Source organism: Sphaeramia orbicularis, chromosome 24, assembly GCF_902148855.1.
Source record: "Sphaeramia orbicularis chromosome 24, fSphaOr1.1, whole genome shotgun sequence".
NCBI lineage: Eukaryota > Metazoa > Chordata > Actinopteri > Kurtiformes > Apogonidae > Sphaeramia > Sphaeramia orbicularis.
The window spans coordinates 40,425,663-40,442,477 of NC_043979.1; the positions used below are offsets into that span (position 1 = coordinate 40,425,663).

The 16,815-nt window shown below is 37.7% G+C and overlaps 1 protein-coding gene across 1 annotated transcript in view; it reads left to right on the top strand.

The window, feature by feature from the left end:
• The first annotated feature begins 1,389 nt into the window (after positions 1-1,389).
• The window catches only part of usta (uronyl 2-sulfotransferase a), a 241,053-nt gene continuing 225,627 nt past the window's right edge, over positions 1,390-16,815 (top strand). Inside the window, exon 1 of the mRNA XM_030128233.1 lies at positions 1,390-1,570. Within this exon, the coding sequence (XP_029984093.1) occupies positions 1,486-1,570 (85 nt within the window). The 5' untranslated portion in view covers positions 1,390-1,485. The remainder of the gene's footprint in view (positions 1,571-16,815) is intronic.

Genomic DNA, 16,815 nt, shown 5'->3' on the forward strand with positions numbered 1-16,815 from the left:
TTACAATATTCTACAGATTAATCGATTGTTAAAATGATCGTTAGTTGCAGCCCTAAAATATACACTATATACTGTACATAGAGGACATCCCATAACAGTGTGACTACTTAATTTAATTGCTAAAACTGTGGATTATGTGTCTCGCTCCAGTTGTGTATATATGACAGATGTCACCAGTGTTGTTTGTGTGTAGCTTCGGGGCCCAGCCGTCTCTGCACCATGTACTTCCACATCTGGCGTGTGTTTTGTGAGTTTAGAGCTGGTGTAAAGCAGCGCAGGCCAAGCGCTCGGCCAGTTGTGGTTGTGTTTTTAATGAGTTGGCTGCTGAAGTTGAACTGCTGCTTCTCTTGTTATTGTCCAAGAGTTTACAATTATTTCTACTCTAAAGCAGGGGGGTCAAACATACAGCCCGTGGGCCAAAACCGGCCCGCCAAAGGGTCTGATCCAGCCCCTGGGATGAATTTGTGAAATGCAAAAATTACTGAAGATATCAACAATCACTTATTTTCCACATGAAGCCTTATTTTGATCTCATAATAACCTATAAATAATTCATTCATTTTCTGAACCCACTTTATCCTCATTAAGGTCACGGGGGTCACTTGGAGCCTATCCCAGCTACATAGGGGTGAAGGCGGGGTACACCCTGGAGTTCATCACAGGGCTGAACATATAGAGACAAACAATCACTCTCACATTCACACCTATGGGCAATTTAGATTAACCAATTAACCTATCAGTGCATGTCTTTGGATTGTGGGAGGAAGCCGGAAACCTATAAATAATGACAACTCTAAATTTTTGGTGCTTTGTTTTAGTGTAAAAAATTAAAATTACATGAAAATGTTTACGTTTATAAACTATCCTTTCACAAAAAATACAAATAACCTGAAGAAATACGAACAACCTGAAATGTAGTAAGAGAATTAAGTACAATTTTACCAATATTCTGCTTGTAACTAAATGTTTTCTTGTATTAGTAGATCCACTGTGATCTGTAAGTTATGTGTCAATAATACACTGAGGCAGAATACTGTTAAAATTGCAGTCATGGTTCATGTTATTCACAGTTTTTAAAGGATAGTTTGTAGACACAAATATTTTTATGATGTAATTTGACTTTTTTCACACTAAAACATAAAGAAAAGTTGCTATTGACATTATCCATTGTTTATTATGGTATTGTTTTACTGGTCTGGCCCACCCCTGGACTAAACTGAGTTACACAGATCTGGGCTGGTTTCGTTCATCTTGCTGTGTGCTTTTGTGTAGTTTTGTCCAAAACAAGTAAGTTCCTCCTTTCTTTAGCATCTTTTTTTTTTTCTCCCAATAAATCGACATGTTTATATGTGAAATTCCCCCCCCACTCCCAATGGATATTGTTGTTGATCACATTTTCTACCAATCTAGAAGTAAAACTTAAAAAGTCCCCTCCATTTGACTTCTTTTGTAGGGGTGTGTGGGAAAAATCACTGGTCAGTCAAAATGGCCGCCGGCAGGCTCTTTATCCATAAGGACAGGCTAGCAAGACAACTGGTGTCATGCCCACATGTCCACAAGCCCAGACAAGGTACGTACAAAATGCACAAGCACTGGTGCTCTACAGGGTGTATCAAAAAAAAATATATGTCACAGTAGAGATGGAAATCCAGTAGGATTCGTAATCCTACTAGGACAGATAGGAATTTTAGTTTCTCCTAGGACAAACTAAAATTCCTATCTGTCCTAGTACGCTTACAAATCCTACTAGGACAGATTGAAATTTTAGTTTGTCCTAGGACAAACTGAAATCCTACAAGAAATTAGGATCTGAAGATTAACCCTAACCCTAAACCCCTAACCCCCCCCAACCCCCCTAACCCCCTAACCCTAACCCCTAACCCTAACCCTAGGACAGATAGGATTTCAGTTTGTCCTAGAACAAACTAAAATTCCTATCTGTCCTAGTAGGATTACGAATCCTACTGGATTTCAATCTCTACTGTGATATATACATTTTGAAAAATTACCCCCAGTTCCACATTTGATAATTTTTGGAATTTTCTTTTATGGATGTCGGGGATAGGTGGATATTTGTCCAAATTTACAGACCCAGGTTTTCTTGCATGAGTGAGCAGGGGCAAATTGCGCAACCCAAGTCAAAAGTGGTTTGTGTGAAGTAGTGGAGGGATTTAAATCCAATCAAAGGTCATGGGAGGGGACAATGGGCATCCATCTTGTTTTCCACAAAATTGCCAGCATTAACACTGCGATGGTTGGAAAACAACAAAACACTTCGTGGAGAATGGATTTACTTCAATCAGGCGATCCGTTTATTTGTGCACAAATGAGAAAACTGACAGACAAAGCTTCGCCCTCTCTCAAGAGTCAGTTCTGCCCAATACAGAAAATCAGTCTAACTTATAGAGGCTGTGCTAAGCTAACATGGGATTGGTTAATATAAAATATGACGTATGATACTGTTGCTAAACAAAAGAAAGAATGTCAGATGGACACAGGACAGAATGTAAGACCATGGAGTCATTCTGGGAAGTTTGGAAAGTAACTCTTTGTTGAATTCCAGAACTGAGAGCGCTCATGCTCTGCTATGGGCTAAAAGGTCAAACTGTACCTTGTGCTATCTTTAGAGATAAAGTAGCTTACAATATGCAGAACTGAGAAAGTGACTGAGAGAAACATTCATGTTTTGAAGGACACAGGTATCTTGCAAACTAACAGTTGTGAGGAGCCAAGAAAAGAAAACTTATGATCAGCGATAAGCATTAAAATCAGTATTAACAACACTTTGACCACCATGTCAATTTCATTTCTTTACCCATGGCAGCTGTTCCTGCCTTTTAAAGTTAATTGTTTAGGCCTGAAAATGTCACTGAGGACAGGTCAAGTTAGCCTTAACCCTAACCCTAACCATGCCATGGGTAAAGAAATGAAATTGATATGGTGGCCAAAGTGTTAATGCTGTAACCTGGCAATTTTGTGGAAAACAAGATGGATGCCCATTGTCCCCTCCCATGACCTTTGATTGGATTTAAATCCCACCGCTGCGTCACACAAACCAGTTTTAACTAGGATTGCACAATTTGCCCCTGCTCACTCATGCATGAAAACCTGGGTCTGTAAATTTGGACAAATATCCACCAATCCCCTACCTACCGACATCCAAAAAAGAAAATTCCAAAAATTATCAAATGCAGAACTGGGGTAATTTTAAAAAATATATAGTTTTTTTTTTTATACACCCTGTATAACAGGACGTAACTCATCCAGAAGTCGCTGACAGTGGATGTAGTCTACCGGAAAACCTAACACCATCACATCCTATGAAAAAGAATATGTTTTGTATCCTACTTGCTATGTTTTGCTCAATTTATGGCAAAGTAGGTATCACCCACAGAGTGTTTAAACAAAAAAAACAGGTTCGGAACGCATGACTTCCTTCATTTGTCGGTGAGTGATTACTTCAGCTGCAGCGGCGTCAGTCGTCTATAAGACTCTCAGCTCTTTTTCTACTTCATGCCTCATTTATTCACTTCAAAGCTACCTGGTTCCCAGATGCAGTCGGTGTTCCTAGACTCCCACAGTTTGCTGGATAGACCAAGGTCTCACAAGGCCAAGATTAGTACCTGTTTGCTTTCAAAATCTGCCGAAATGAAAAGGTGAAGTCACACTGGTCCTAAAAGCAATACCTCTTAAACTTTGCTAAGCCAAGTTAAATTAATCACAATGCAAAAACACAGCACATTATATAAACTCTGTGCTACAGGTGCTCTGATAACAATTTTTGATTCTGAAAATCGCAGGGGTCTTTATCCTCCCCCACAACACCAGGGGATGGTCCACTCTTAAACGTTACGTTTTTATGCTCAGACTTTGAATCTCCTAAGATAAGGTAAGATAAGATATGCCTTTATTCGTCCCACAAGGGGAAATTCCAGGTAATCCCTGATGATAGAAGTAAGTAATGTTTGAACCAAAAAGTAATCTAGTAAAAAGAGATTTAGTAAAAAGATGGATGGATGGAGACAGGATGGATGGATGGATGGATGGATGGAGACAGGATGGATGGATGGATGGAGACAATATTGATGGATGGATGGATGGATGGAGACGGTATTGATGGATGGATGGAGACAGTATCGATGGATGGATGGATGGAGATGGTATTGATGGATGGATGGATGGATGGAGATGGTATTGATGGATGGATGGATGGGCGGATTGTTGGATGGATGGATGGATGGAGACAGTATTGTTCGATGGATGGATGGAGACAGTATTGATGGATGGATGGATTGTTGGATGGATGGATGGATGGATGGAGAAATTGTTGGATGGATGCATGGATGGATGGATGATGGATGGATGGAGACAGTATTGTTGGATGGATGGATGGATGGAGACAGTATTGTTGGATGGATGGATGGATGGAGACATGATGGATGGATGGATGGATGGATGGATGGAGACAGTATTGTTGGAGGGAGGGAGGGATGGAGTCACAGGCTGGTTGTGACGATAGCTAGATAGATAGATAGATAGATAGATAGATAGATAGATATGCTCCAGTTCACCCTGCTCACAGAAACCCTCTAAATCAGTCAGATTTCTTTTTCTTCTCTTTCCATGCATGTCTTTTTTTCTTTTTCCGGGTTCACTTCGGTTCATCGTTGCGTTGCCAGGGCATCAGTTGGTAAGTGGTGCGTTGCCATCGTGCAGTTTACACGGTGGCGACCACTGACGTCCATAAATGCCATTCGTCCTGTAACCTCCCAAACCGTGTTCATCTGTACACATGTGTGGACGTTCCAACCGTCCTCTTTCAGTTCACTAACCAAAATTTTAGAGGAGCTGTAAGTCCACAAATTAGTCCCCTCCAGGGCTTGGTCCTGGACACCTGCAATAACATGACTATGACAGAGGTTGGATATTTATATCACAAACTTTCTAACCATTGTTGATTCTCTGGTGACTGAGGGGTGGTGTGGAACAGTGGGTGCAGTGGGTGGAGACCCTGACCCTTAGCTTAGCTCCCGTCTGTAATTATGTGGATGACTCGTGCTGAAGGTCTTAATGGAGGGCCGCTCCCACACTGTGTATCAAAGGGTGGGTGACCACACACATACACACTTCACAGACGTATACACACACAACCACGTTCCACACTTTGGCTAGGGTTTGCTTGTACAGGGTGACACAAAAAAACGGGAACTTTTTAACAATTCAATAAAACCAAGAGTGATGGAAGAAAAGTATTTTATTCATAGTAATTGAAACTTTAAAACATGCCATTTAAGAAACAATGATGGAATTTTCATTTTTTTAAAATTACAGGGTGACCCAAAAAAACGGGAATTTTTGAAGTGCGTATTGGCAGACATGAGCAAGTGGCAGCACTGCGAGACAGTGACCTTGAGCAAGTAAACACACCCCCATTTTAGTAACCATTGGCGGCTGTGCGAGAATTGTTCGGTAACCGTGTGATCTCAAGATTCGGTAACGTTCCCTGGCCCCCTAGATCACCAGATTTGTCCGTTTGTGATATTTTCTTGTGGGGCTATCTCAACAGTAAAGTGTACACGACTCGACCAAGAACTCTGGATGAGTTAAAACAGAGAATTCAGGATGAAATTCACAGTATCTCAGCTGAGATGTTGCAGCGGTCAATGAGGAATCTTAACAGCAGATTTCAAGAATGCATTCATACAGGAGGACGCCATCTACAGGAAGTCATTTTTAAAAAATGAAAATTCCATCGTTGTTTCTTAAATGGCATGTTTTAAGGTTTCAATTACTATGAATAAAATATTTTTCTTCCATCACTCTTGGTTTTATTGGATTGTTAAAAAGTTCCCGTTTTTTCATGTCACCCTGTATATGCTGTCTGTTATAGCACAAGTGTTTCGTACAGGAATGTCAAATGCCCCGTTTCTACTGCGTGGTATCGGCTCGGCCTTTTTGCATTTCCATTACGAAAAAGGACCTGGAATCTGGTACCCGGTACTAGTTTTTTGGTATCACCTCCGCCAAAGTTCCAGGACTGGGGACCAGATACTAAAACATGACGTGTAAACACTGCAGACCACTGATTGGTCAGACAGTTGTCTCTATGACCCCACCGTTTTACAAAAAACAGATGCGGAAGTGGACAGTAAATATAGCGGTACATTAATTCACATAACAGCCCAAAACTACACCATGGTCAGTCGAGGAGATTCAGTCTTTGGTGGCCGACGTAAAAATTCAGACGAGACAACACGCAACGAGCGAGTTTATCAGCAACTCTCTGAACAAACGACACGGAAGTAGCGTGCCGCATCGCTATGACGACCAGGTACTGTAAAGTCGGTAGTATCTTGTAATGGAAACGGTCTCCAGGAATACTGAGTCGAGCTGATTCCATGTAGTGGAAACGCGGCAAAACTCGTTTTCTTTCAGGGGCCACATTTAGCCCAGTTTAATCTCAAGTAAAATAATCGCATAATACTGGAAGGTCTCAAGAGTGTTTATGTGTGTGTGTATCTGCACAGTTCTGAAAAACCGAAACGTTATTAACTGGCCAATTTGGTACCTACAGTTAAGGAATAGTCCCACCTCCACATTAAATATCTTGCCAACTTGATAGGACCAATCTTCTCGGAGATATTAGTAATTTTGGAATACAATAACCTTAAATATTTTCGTAATCTAATGTAAATCTTTTTGCACTAAAACAAAGACAAAAATTGGAAGTAGTCATTGTTTTTTTTTGTTTTTTTTCACATCAAACCAAGAAGAAAATTTGGAGTCATTATTTATAGGTAATTTGCTATAATAATAATAATAATAATAGACTGGATTTATATAGTGCTTTTCTAGACACCCAAAGCGCCTTACATCATTGACCTATTATTCATTCGCTCTCACATTCACACTCTGGTGGTGGTAAACTATATTTGTAGCCACAGCTGCCTACGGCCCCTCCAACCACCACTAAACATTCATACACCAGCGTGGGTGGCACTGGAGGCAAGGAGGGTGAAGTGTCTTGCCCAAGGACACAACAGACTGACTAGGACAGAGTGGGATTCGAACCGCCAACCCTTCAGTTATTGGACTCTAGTGGCTCTACCACCTGAGCCACAGCCATCCCCATTATATCTCTGAAATCAAGTTTTGGGGTGTGACAGACGAGCCCTGTCAGGTACCGCGGGAAAACTCCCATGATTAGCCAAAGCCCCCACACATACACACAGTCATTACCTGCTTGTCCATTTACTTCGTCTCCCGTCCGTTCGCTCCGTTTTCATTTTATTTACCATCGGACCGTCATCGCAGTAGTCTTGGGTGCACACTTGACAACTGTTAATCCATTGTTCTTTCCATAGTTTGCCGCCTCCCACATATACATCCCACATTCACATGTCCCTACTGTCAAACCGAGCGCCACTCTGACTTCCCGGTTATATTGCGTCGTGTGCAGGACGCAGTCCTCTGACGTCCTGGTGACATCACCGCAAAGTGCCAGTTTTGCACTGGATTAATTACCTCCGCCAAGGAGGTTATGTTTTTGCCAGGGTTTGTTTGTCTGTCTGTTTGTCTGTCCGTTAGTGTGCAACATAACTCAAAAAGTTATGGACAGATTTGGATGAAATTTTCAGGGTTTGTTGGAAATGGGATAAGGAAGAAATGATTAACTTTTGGGGGTGATCCGGAAGAAATCCTGGATTCTGGATCACTTTCAAATTTTCATTAACATTGTGGTAAATGGGGCCAAAATTTTTGTTTCCCAATATCTCGCTTAATTATTGACCAAAACTCATGAAATTTAACTCAGGAATTGACAATGGGGTCCTCTATCACATTTCAAAGGCTGATCCGGATCTGATCCAGAAGGCGGATTTTATCTCAATTTATATAAAAAATGGGGGTGCCCTTACTTTTTGGCCTACTGTGCCTTTAATATTAAAGGTAGAAATTTCTGACAAGCGCCATCGTGTAGCTCAGTCAGTTTCGCATCGGGAGTATGCCACCGGATTTCATGTAGCTTTAATACTTAAGGAGCTAGATCCAGAAGAAAACCGCCATTACGAGAAATGGGATTTTCGTGAATAACTACTGAACTAATAAGGATATAATTATGAATCCAGTTGCTAATGGTATGTTTTCATGGGGGGGGGGGGCACTGATCTGCCTTGGCGGAGGTCTGCGCTCTCGGAGTGCTTTTCTAGTTTTATGATTTTTCCTGGCCCTTTTAGAGACCCATCGTCAAAGGTATTACATATATTGTATTTTGAGAGGATTTATTATAATCATGTGTACATGATATATTGTATGGTGTTGGAGATCTGGCCAGTTTAGTTTGTTAATTACCAGGGGGGAGGAGCCTCAGGGTTTTAAAAGAGAGCCTTTGTCCATCATGAGTCAGTGGATGCTGAGCTGGTTTGTTTTACTTGGGATCATATTGGTCTGTATGTGGAACCTGAACTAAATTCAGTTCAACACCCTTGACTGTGTAATGTCTGCACTTTGCAAATTCATCCCCTGTGCTGGATCGGTACCTTTGGCAGGCCTTTTTGGGCCCACGGGCCGTATGTTTGGCCCCCCCTGGTTTAGTAGGATTGTAACCATAGACATGTGTCTTCAGTTTAACTGGGTGTGTTTTACACAGCTGGCCTCAGCTGCAGTTATGTAACGCCTGCCTGCCGCGCACACTGTCATGAGATATCTGTTGATATGAAAATCCATCAAGTCTTTCAGCGTATTTGCTCTAGTTTCTGTTCGCATATTTTCAAATGTCCTTCTGAGCTAAACAACATCAGGATGTGGTTAAGGATGAGAAAGTTTAGTCTTCACGGGATATGGGACCTGTAATCTGGTTTCACATACTTGTCGAACATTCCAGGGCTGCGACTGTGTAACCTTCCATCTTTGCTTTGGAGTCGTACCCGCAGCCGCTTCGATGCTGCGCCTATCCCCGTGGCCTTCATCTCACCAGTCATTCCTGTGTGGTTTTCCTCTCCCACCTCAGCCTATTCTGGGATGTGTTCTTTCCTAAGCTCTACTTAGCCAGGTCACCAATTTCACAAAGTAAATGAAACGGTCTATGCTTTAAATATATGTTTATGAAATTCCCAAACTTACTGTAGCATTCCTGCAGCAGGCCGACACCGAAGGGAAAATTCCAGAGTTTAAAGGAGTCGGTCCAACTGGAATGGGTTGAAAGCTGATGGGTTATTCTGGCCCCATGTAGAGGCCTCTGTGTTCTGGTATTTGCTTGTTTACGTGATGGAATTAACCTCACCAGGAAATGTTTCACAACTTTTATGTATAGATAAATGTTTCACAGACATGTACTGGATGTCCTTACAGTGCATTTGCCTATTTATCACATGCTTTATTTTAACCCTTTCATGCATACTGGTCACTACAGTGGACAGCTGTTCAAAGCTGTTATCTTATATATTCATGGATTTGATTGTTTTAGTTCCATATCAACCAATAAAGTGGACGTACCATTGCTGTAACTTTGCTGTTCTTGATAAACCTGATCTGCAGGAACCAAGGTTCTAATAGTTTTGGGTTTTTCATTATAGTTTAGTTTTATTTAGTTTTGACTTTTTTTTTTCTCTAATTCAGTTCATTTTAATTGGTTTTTAGAGCAGGTTTGCTAGTTTTTATTAGTTTTCATTATTTTCTAAATGCTTAGTTTAGTTTTAATTTCTTTATATCGTTTCTCTTCTTCTCTGTCGTCGTATTCAAATAAATCTCATACAGGACTCTGCTGCTTTCTCCCAGTCTTTAGTCTCCATGTTTCCAGGTAGAGTGGGGACCAGAAGACGACTAAACGACAAGTGACAGGAAGTGACGGACCGTTAAATATCATATGGTGCCGCTAGCTAAAATTGCTTGAGGGAAATAAATCGATTTCATAACAATCCGACACTGACAAAGACGAAAATGAAGGGAATTTTATCCATAATTTTTATACGTTTTAGTTAGTTTTGTAAACACACAATACAGTTTGTTAGTTATCGTTTTTTTTTTTTCTTTTAATTATAGTTTTTATTTCAGTTTACGAAAATGTTTTTGCAATTCTAGTTTTCGTCATTTCGTTAGTTTTCATTAACGATAATAACCTCGGCAGTAACATGCTTGAGTGTGAGTCAATTCCTTGTTATTGTTATTAAACTGTAATTAACTTTTTTTTTTAACAAAAAGGTTTTTTTTTTTGCATATTATCTCCATAAAGTCAGTAATAACTAATATTAGAGTATGCTAAAATGTGACAAAACATCCGATTAGCAGCATTAAAAAAAATGTATTTCATAATTTTCACACAATATATTAGTAAATAGGGATGTAACGATATGAAAATTTCATATCAGTTATTGTGACAAAAATTATCACAGTTATCATTATTATTGTGGTATTTATACTTATACACACCCTGAAATAATGTAACCAAGTTGTATTTTGAAAAAAAAAATTATAATAAGCACAATGTACTTTCTGTTGGCAGAAACATTCAAATATTAACATGTAAACATCAAACATACAAATGTGCATTAAAGATGGAACCTTATGGACACTGTTGGACCGTTTTCCAGATCAAGTTTGAGTTATTTTAGTTTCTTTATCAGGGATATAGAGATAAAAAATCAAAGATAAAATGCAAAAAAAAAATCTATGAAAAAGTAACAAAAATGAGACAAAATGAATAAAAACTGACCAAAATGGGCAAGAAAATGAACAAAAATAAACATAAATACTTAGCACAATGAACAAAAAGAAGAAAATAATGAAAAGCCAGATAGATGGATGGATAGATAGATTGTAACGACATGAATATAAATGATGAATTTAAGCGACAAAACCAGTAAAACATGAACAAAAGAAGGAACGAAATGGACGAAAACGCAAAACAATCAATGAGAAATGAACAAAAATGAGATAAAAATGAATAAAAACTATGAACTTAGACATCAAAACAAGTAAAAAATAAACAAAATGGACAAAAATGCACAAACATAAGCGGCAGAATCAATGAAAAATGAAGTAAAATGAATAAAAAAACGGACCAAAATGGGCAAGAAAATGAACAAAAATAAACATAAATACTTAGCACAGTGAAAAAAAAGAACAAAATAATGAAAAGTCAGATAGATGGATGGATAGATAGATTGTAACGACATGAATATAAATGATGAATTTAAGCAACAAAACAAGTAAAACGAACAAAAGAAGGAACGAAATGGACGAAAACGCAAAACAATCAATGAGAAATGAACAAAAATGAGATAAAAATGAATTAAAAACTATGAACTTAGACATCAAAACAAGTAAAAAATAAACGAAATGGACAAAAATGCACAAACATAAGCGGCAGAATCAATGAAAAATGAAGTAAAATGAATAAAAAAACGGACCAAAATGGGCAAGAAAATGAACAAAAATAAACAAATACTTAGCACAATGAACAAAAAGAACAAAATAATGAAAAGTCAGATAGATGGATGGATAGATAGATTGTAATGACATGAATATAAATGATGAATTTAAGCGACAAAACAAGTAAAACATGAACAAAAGAAGGAACGAAATGGACGAAAACGCAAAACAATCAATGAGAAATGAACAAAAATGAGATAAAAATGAATTAAAAACTATGAACTTAGACATCAAAACAAGTAAAAAATAAACAAAATGGACAAAAATGCACAAACATAAGCGGCAGAATCAATGAAAAATGAAGTAAAATGAATAAAAAACGGACCAAAATGGGCAAGAAAATGAACAAAAATAAACAAATACTTAGCACAATGAACAAAAAGAACAAAATAATGAAAAGTCAGATAGATGGATGGATAGATAGATTGTAATGACATGAATATAAATGATGAATTTAAGCGACAAAACAAGTAAAACATGAACAAAAGAAGGAACGAAATGGACGAAAACGCAAAACAATCAATGAGAAATGAACAAAAATGAGATAAAAATGAATTAAAAACTATGAACTTAGACATCAAAACAAGTAAAAAATAAACAAAATGGACAAAAATGCACAAACATAAGCGGCAGAATCAATGAAAAATGAAGTAAAATGAATAAAAAACGGACCAAAATGGGCAAGAAAATGAACAAAAAATAAACAAATACTTAGCACAATGAACAAAAAGAACAAAATAATGAAAAGTGAGATAGATGGGTGGATAGATAGATTGTAACGACATGAATATAAATGATGAATTTAAGCGACAAAACAAGTAAAACGAACAAAAGAAGGAACGAAATGGACGAAAACGCAAAACAATCAATGACAAATGAACAAAAATGAGATAAAAATGAATTAAAAACTATGAACTTAGACATCAAAACAAGTAAAAAATAAACGAAATGGACAAAAATGCACAAACATAAGCAGCAGAATCAATGAAAAATGAAGTAAAATGAATAAAAAAACGGACCAAAATGGGCAAGAAAATGAACAAAAATAAACAAATACTTAGCACAATGAACAAAAAGAACAAAATAATGAAAAGTCAGATAGATGGATGGATAGATAGATTGTAACGACATGAATATAAATGATGAATTTAAGCGACAAAACAAGTAAAACATGAACAAAAGAAGGAACGAAATGGACGAAAACGCAAAACAATCAATGAGAAATGAACAAAAATGAGATAAAAATGAATTAAAAACTATGAACTTAGACATCAAAACAAGTAAAAAATAAACAAAATGGACAAAAATGCACAAACATAAGCGGCAGAATCAATGAAAAATGAAGTAAAATGAATAAAAAACGGACCAAAATGGGCAAGAAAATGAACAAAAATAAACAAATACTTAGCACAATGAACAAAAAGAACAAAATAATGAAAAGTGAGATAGATGGGTGGATAGATAGATTGTAACGACATGAATATAAATGATGAATTTAAGCGACAAAACAAGTAAAACGAACAAAAGAAGGAACGAAATGGACGAAAACGCAAAACAATCAATGACAAATGAACAAAAATGAGATAAAAATGAATTAAAAACTATGAACTTAGACATCAAAACAAGTAAAAAATAAACGAAATGGACAAAAATGCACAAACATAAGCAGCAGAATCAATGAAAAATGAAGTAAAATGAATAAAAAAACGGACCAAAATGGGCAAGAAAATGAACAAAAACAGACATAAGTAGCACAATGAACAAATAGAACAAATTAATAGATAGATGGATAGATGCTGCTTCTCCAGGAAATGTGCAGTCCCATTAGTTTTCAAAGTGTGGTAATCAAACACGTTTATCATGATAATTAGAATTTAAATGATTACGAACTGTCGGGAATTTTACCGCGGTTTATCGTTATACTGGTCATCGTTACATCCCTTTTAGTAAATACATGTTTCTTTGCTTCAAAAATTTAACTCATGGTGTCCAACTGAATGGATATTTTTGCAATTCCATGAAAAATAGGTTCATAAAAAAATTCAATCACAGTGTTTTTTTCATGCCTGAAGAGGAATAAAAACACTCAGGAAAAAAATATCTTGATTAAGGTTCACATAATTCATGCATGAAAGGGTTAATTTATCAGTTTCTTCCAGATGCGGCTGCTCTAAGACTACAAGGGATGCTTCCCCCAAAATTTAAGCAGAAAAAAAAAAAAAAAAAAGGATTGTGTCAGGAGATTAATTCTCATGAAAGCCGTTTCCCACATGAATACCACAGTTTTTAATCTGTACTTATTAGCCTTTTTGAAGTAATTTCTTGTAAAGCACGATGGTTCCAATGGAGTTTTCACACTGAAGCGGAGGCTGCTCTGCCTCTAATCCACCGAAGCAGGAAGGTGGGAGCCTTTGAAAAAAATCTAGTGAGTCATTGGACAAAATATGTAAAACTAGAGCGCTGACCCGTTGGAATCCAGCAGTAGAGTCGATAAAATGGGGAGCTGAGCTAAACTGACTGGTGTAACAGACAGATTAGGAAGAAACAGAATGGTTCTCATTAGGGATGTAACGATATGAAAATTTCATATCATAGTTATTGCGACCAAAATTATCATGGTTAACCGTCTTGGTTTCCTGAACCAATCTGGTAGCGACAGTTCGGATCCGCTGAAGTCTGGTCCGTCAGATTGGAGCTTGCGCAGAATGGTCTATCACCAAGTTATGGCAAAGGGGAGGGGACGTTAAGGGGGTGGGTCTAACCGGGAACCAGTGGAGTGGAACCGGGCCACAGTAAGAACCAGACTGACCTTGTTAGTGTGTGATCACAGCCGGACCCAGTCTCCCGTCATGTACCGGTCAATCTGTTGGTCCAGATCCAGCCCCCCCCCCCTCCCCATTTGCAACTGTGACTGGACTTGTCCGCAGGCCGCCTGTAAGCACATTGTAATTTTAAAAACAACTAATAACTCCAAAAGTCTTGGTCGTATCAATAAGCTGTTTTCGCCTCGTACTCCAAAAGGCAAAGGCTCCGTAGTTACTGTGGAAACACGGTCATCTTCTACAACATTGATTCACCAGTAAAACCCATGTAGTTGGATCAATGACAGTGGATGGAGATGCTTGGTTTTAGTTTCAGTTAGCAATATCTTTGCTGAAAAGTCACTTTTTCTTCATTTTTCTCTTTTGATATAATTAATTTTGAATGTACTGAGTTTTCATTAACATCTACATGAAAACGTGAATTAAATATAGGAAAATACATAGGAAGTTGTCGGAAAAATTTTGAAAAAACATTAGAAACATCGTAAAACACCTCCTAGAACCCTTCTTAATACCTCAGCAGTTACATAAAACCATTTAATACCATATTCCAGAACCGGTCCAAATTGGGTATTTTTACACATACTATATATAGCCTTACTACCCGACCATCGGAGGTTGTCGGAAAAATTTTGAAAAAAACACTAGAAACATCGTAAAACACCTCCTAGAACCCTTCTTAATACCTCATCAGTTAAATAAAACCATTTAAAACCAAATTCCAGAACCGGTCCAAATTGGGTATTTTTTCAACATACTATATTTAGCCTTACTACCCGACCATCGGAAGTTGTCGGAAAAATTTTGAAAAAACACTAGAAAAAAACTAAAACACCTCAGAGAACCCTTCTTAGTACCTCATCAGTTAAACAAAACCATTTAAAACCATATTCCAGAACCGGTCCAAATTGGGTATTTTCACACATACTATATAGCCTTACTACCCGACCATCGGAGGTTGTCGGAAAAATTTTGAAAAAACACTAGAAACATCATAAAACACCTCCTAGAACCCTTCTTACTACCTCAGCAGTTAAATAAAACCATTTAAAACCAAATTCCAGAACTGGTCCAAATTGGGTATTTTCACACATACTATATATAGCCTTACTACTCGAACATCGGAGGCCGTCGGAAAAAAAACAAATGTACAAATTTACACCAAAAAATACAAAATACAGAGGACAATATTATTTAAAAAAAAATGGTGATAAATCATTAAAGAAAGGTAGAAATAGAGAAGAATTCATTTGGAAACTGCCCCAAAAGTAGCAGTAGGTCTTTATGGGTTAAGTATAGTCAACACTAAATAAAGTATTTCAGTTGGTGACTTGAACTTCTACCAACGTCATTTTTTGGTAGGTACCAGTACTTTTACTCAAGTGTGACTTTCCAGTACTTTATATAACACTGAAGTTTTCCCAACTACTTAAAAAGAAAAGATGCTGAAGCTGCTGTATAGGTTATTAAAAGTCAGATGTTGAGATGTAACACCAGACAATTGATCCCGGTTGAATTTAGCTAAACTGATGCAGACACTAGTTTATTTTAATGAGGCTTTAGACCCCTTGACGGGAGCAGCAGTTGGCCTCGGTGTAGTAGATACTGGTTTAGTGTCTTGTGATCAGGGCTTTAAAATCTGTTGGAAAAAGAGAAATTGAGCTGCAGGCTTTTCCAATTCCAACAGCTTTCCAGCAATAAACTTCACAAACGTCCACACTTCCCTTCGGTGCATAAATTTCACCGGTTAATACCACAGCTGAGAACTCTAAAGACATTCATTATGAGATTTTAACTCGGATTTTTCACGCTTGTTTCGGGGAAATCATGAAACAACTTCATATGCGAAGTCGTCTTGTGTGATTATGATTGTAAGCATAAATTTAGGCCCAATCCCAATTTTACCCCTACCCCTCCATTTTGCGCGTTCATGTGAAGGGGTAGGGGTGTCCCGATTCTCGATGAGTCGGAAGGGAAGGGCTAAGAGGGAGAATGGTTTGGACCACACTACAAACAGAGGGGTATGAGAAATCTCCCATAATTCTGTTCGAATCGTCGGTAAGATGGAGGTAAACACAGCAAAAAAGTGTAGCGGTGTGACGAAAGAAACACACAAATGTACATATTTTCTTCGTAAACAACTTAACCCTTTGTAGGGCACTCATAGAAATATACTGAAATTCAAAATTTGAACCTTAGCGTGTTATTGGAGGAAATAAAAAGACTTTAAGTTTCAAGTTTTTTATCGTTATGTAGAAAATCAAGATTAATGAAGTTACGATATTTGTTTCCATACTCATAAGTGGCAAAAAAATAATAATTCCAAGTAGAGCGCGATCAATATGGGATTTTTGGGGCCAATGCCGATACCGATATTTGGGGCTAAACAAAGCCGATATCCAATATATTGACCGATATATTGAATAAGAACACTGATCTACACAGGATATAATAAACTTATATTAGATAATTGTGGACAGGTGGGTAAACAGTTGCATAAATCTTTGTTTATCTCACAAATATAATTTACACAACTTTCAAATGCAAACTATGGAAGCACAAAAAT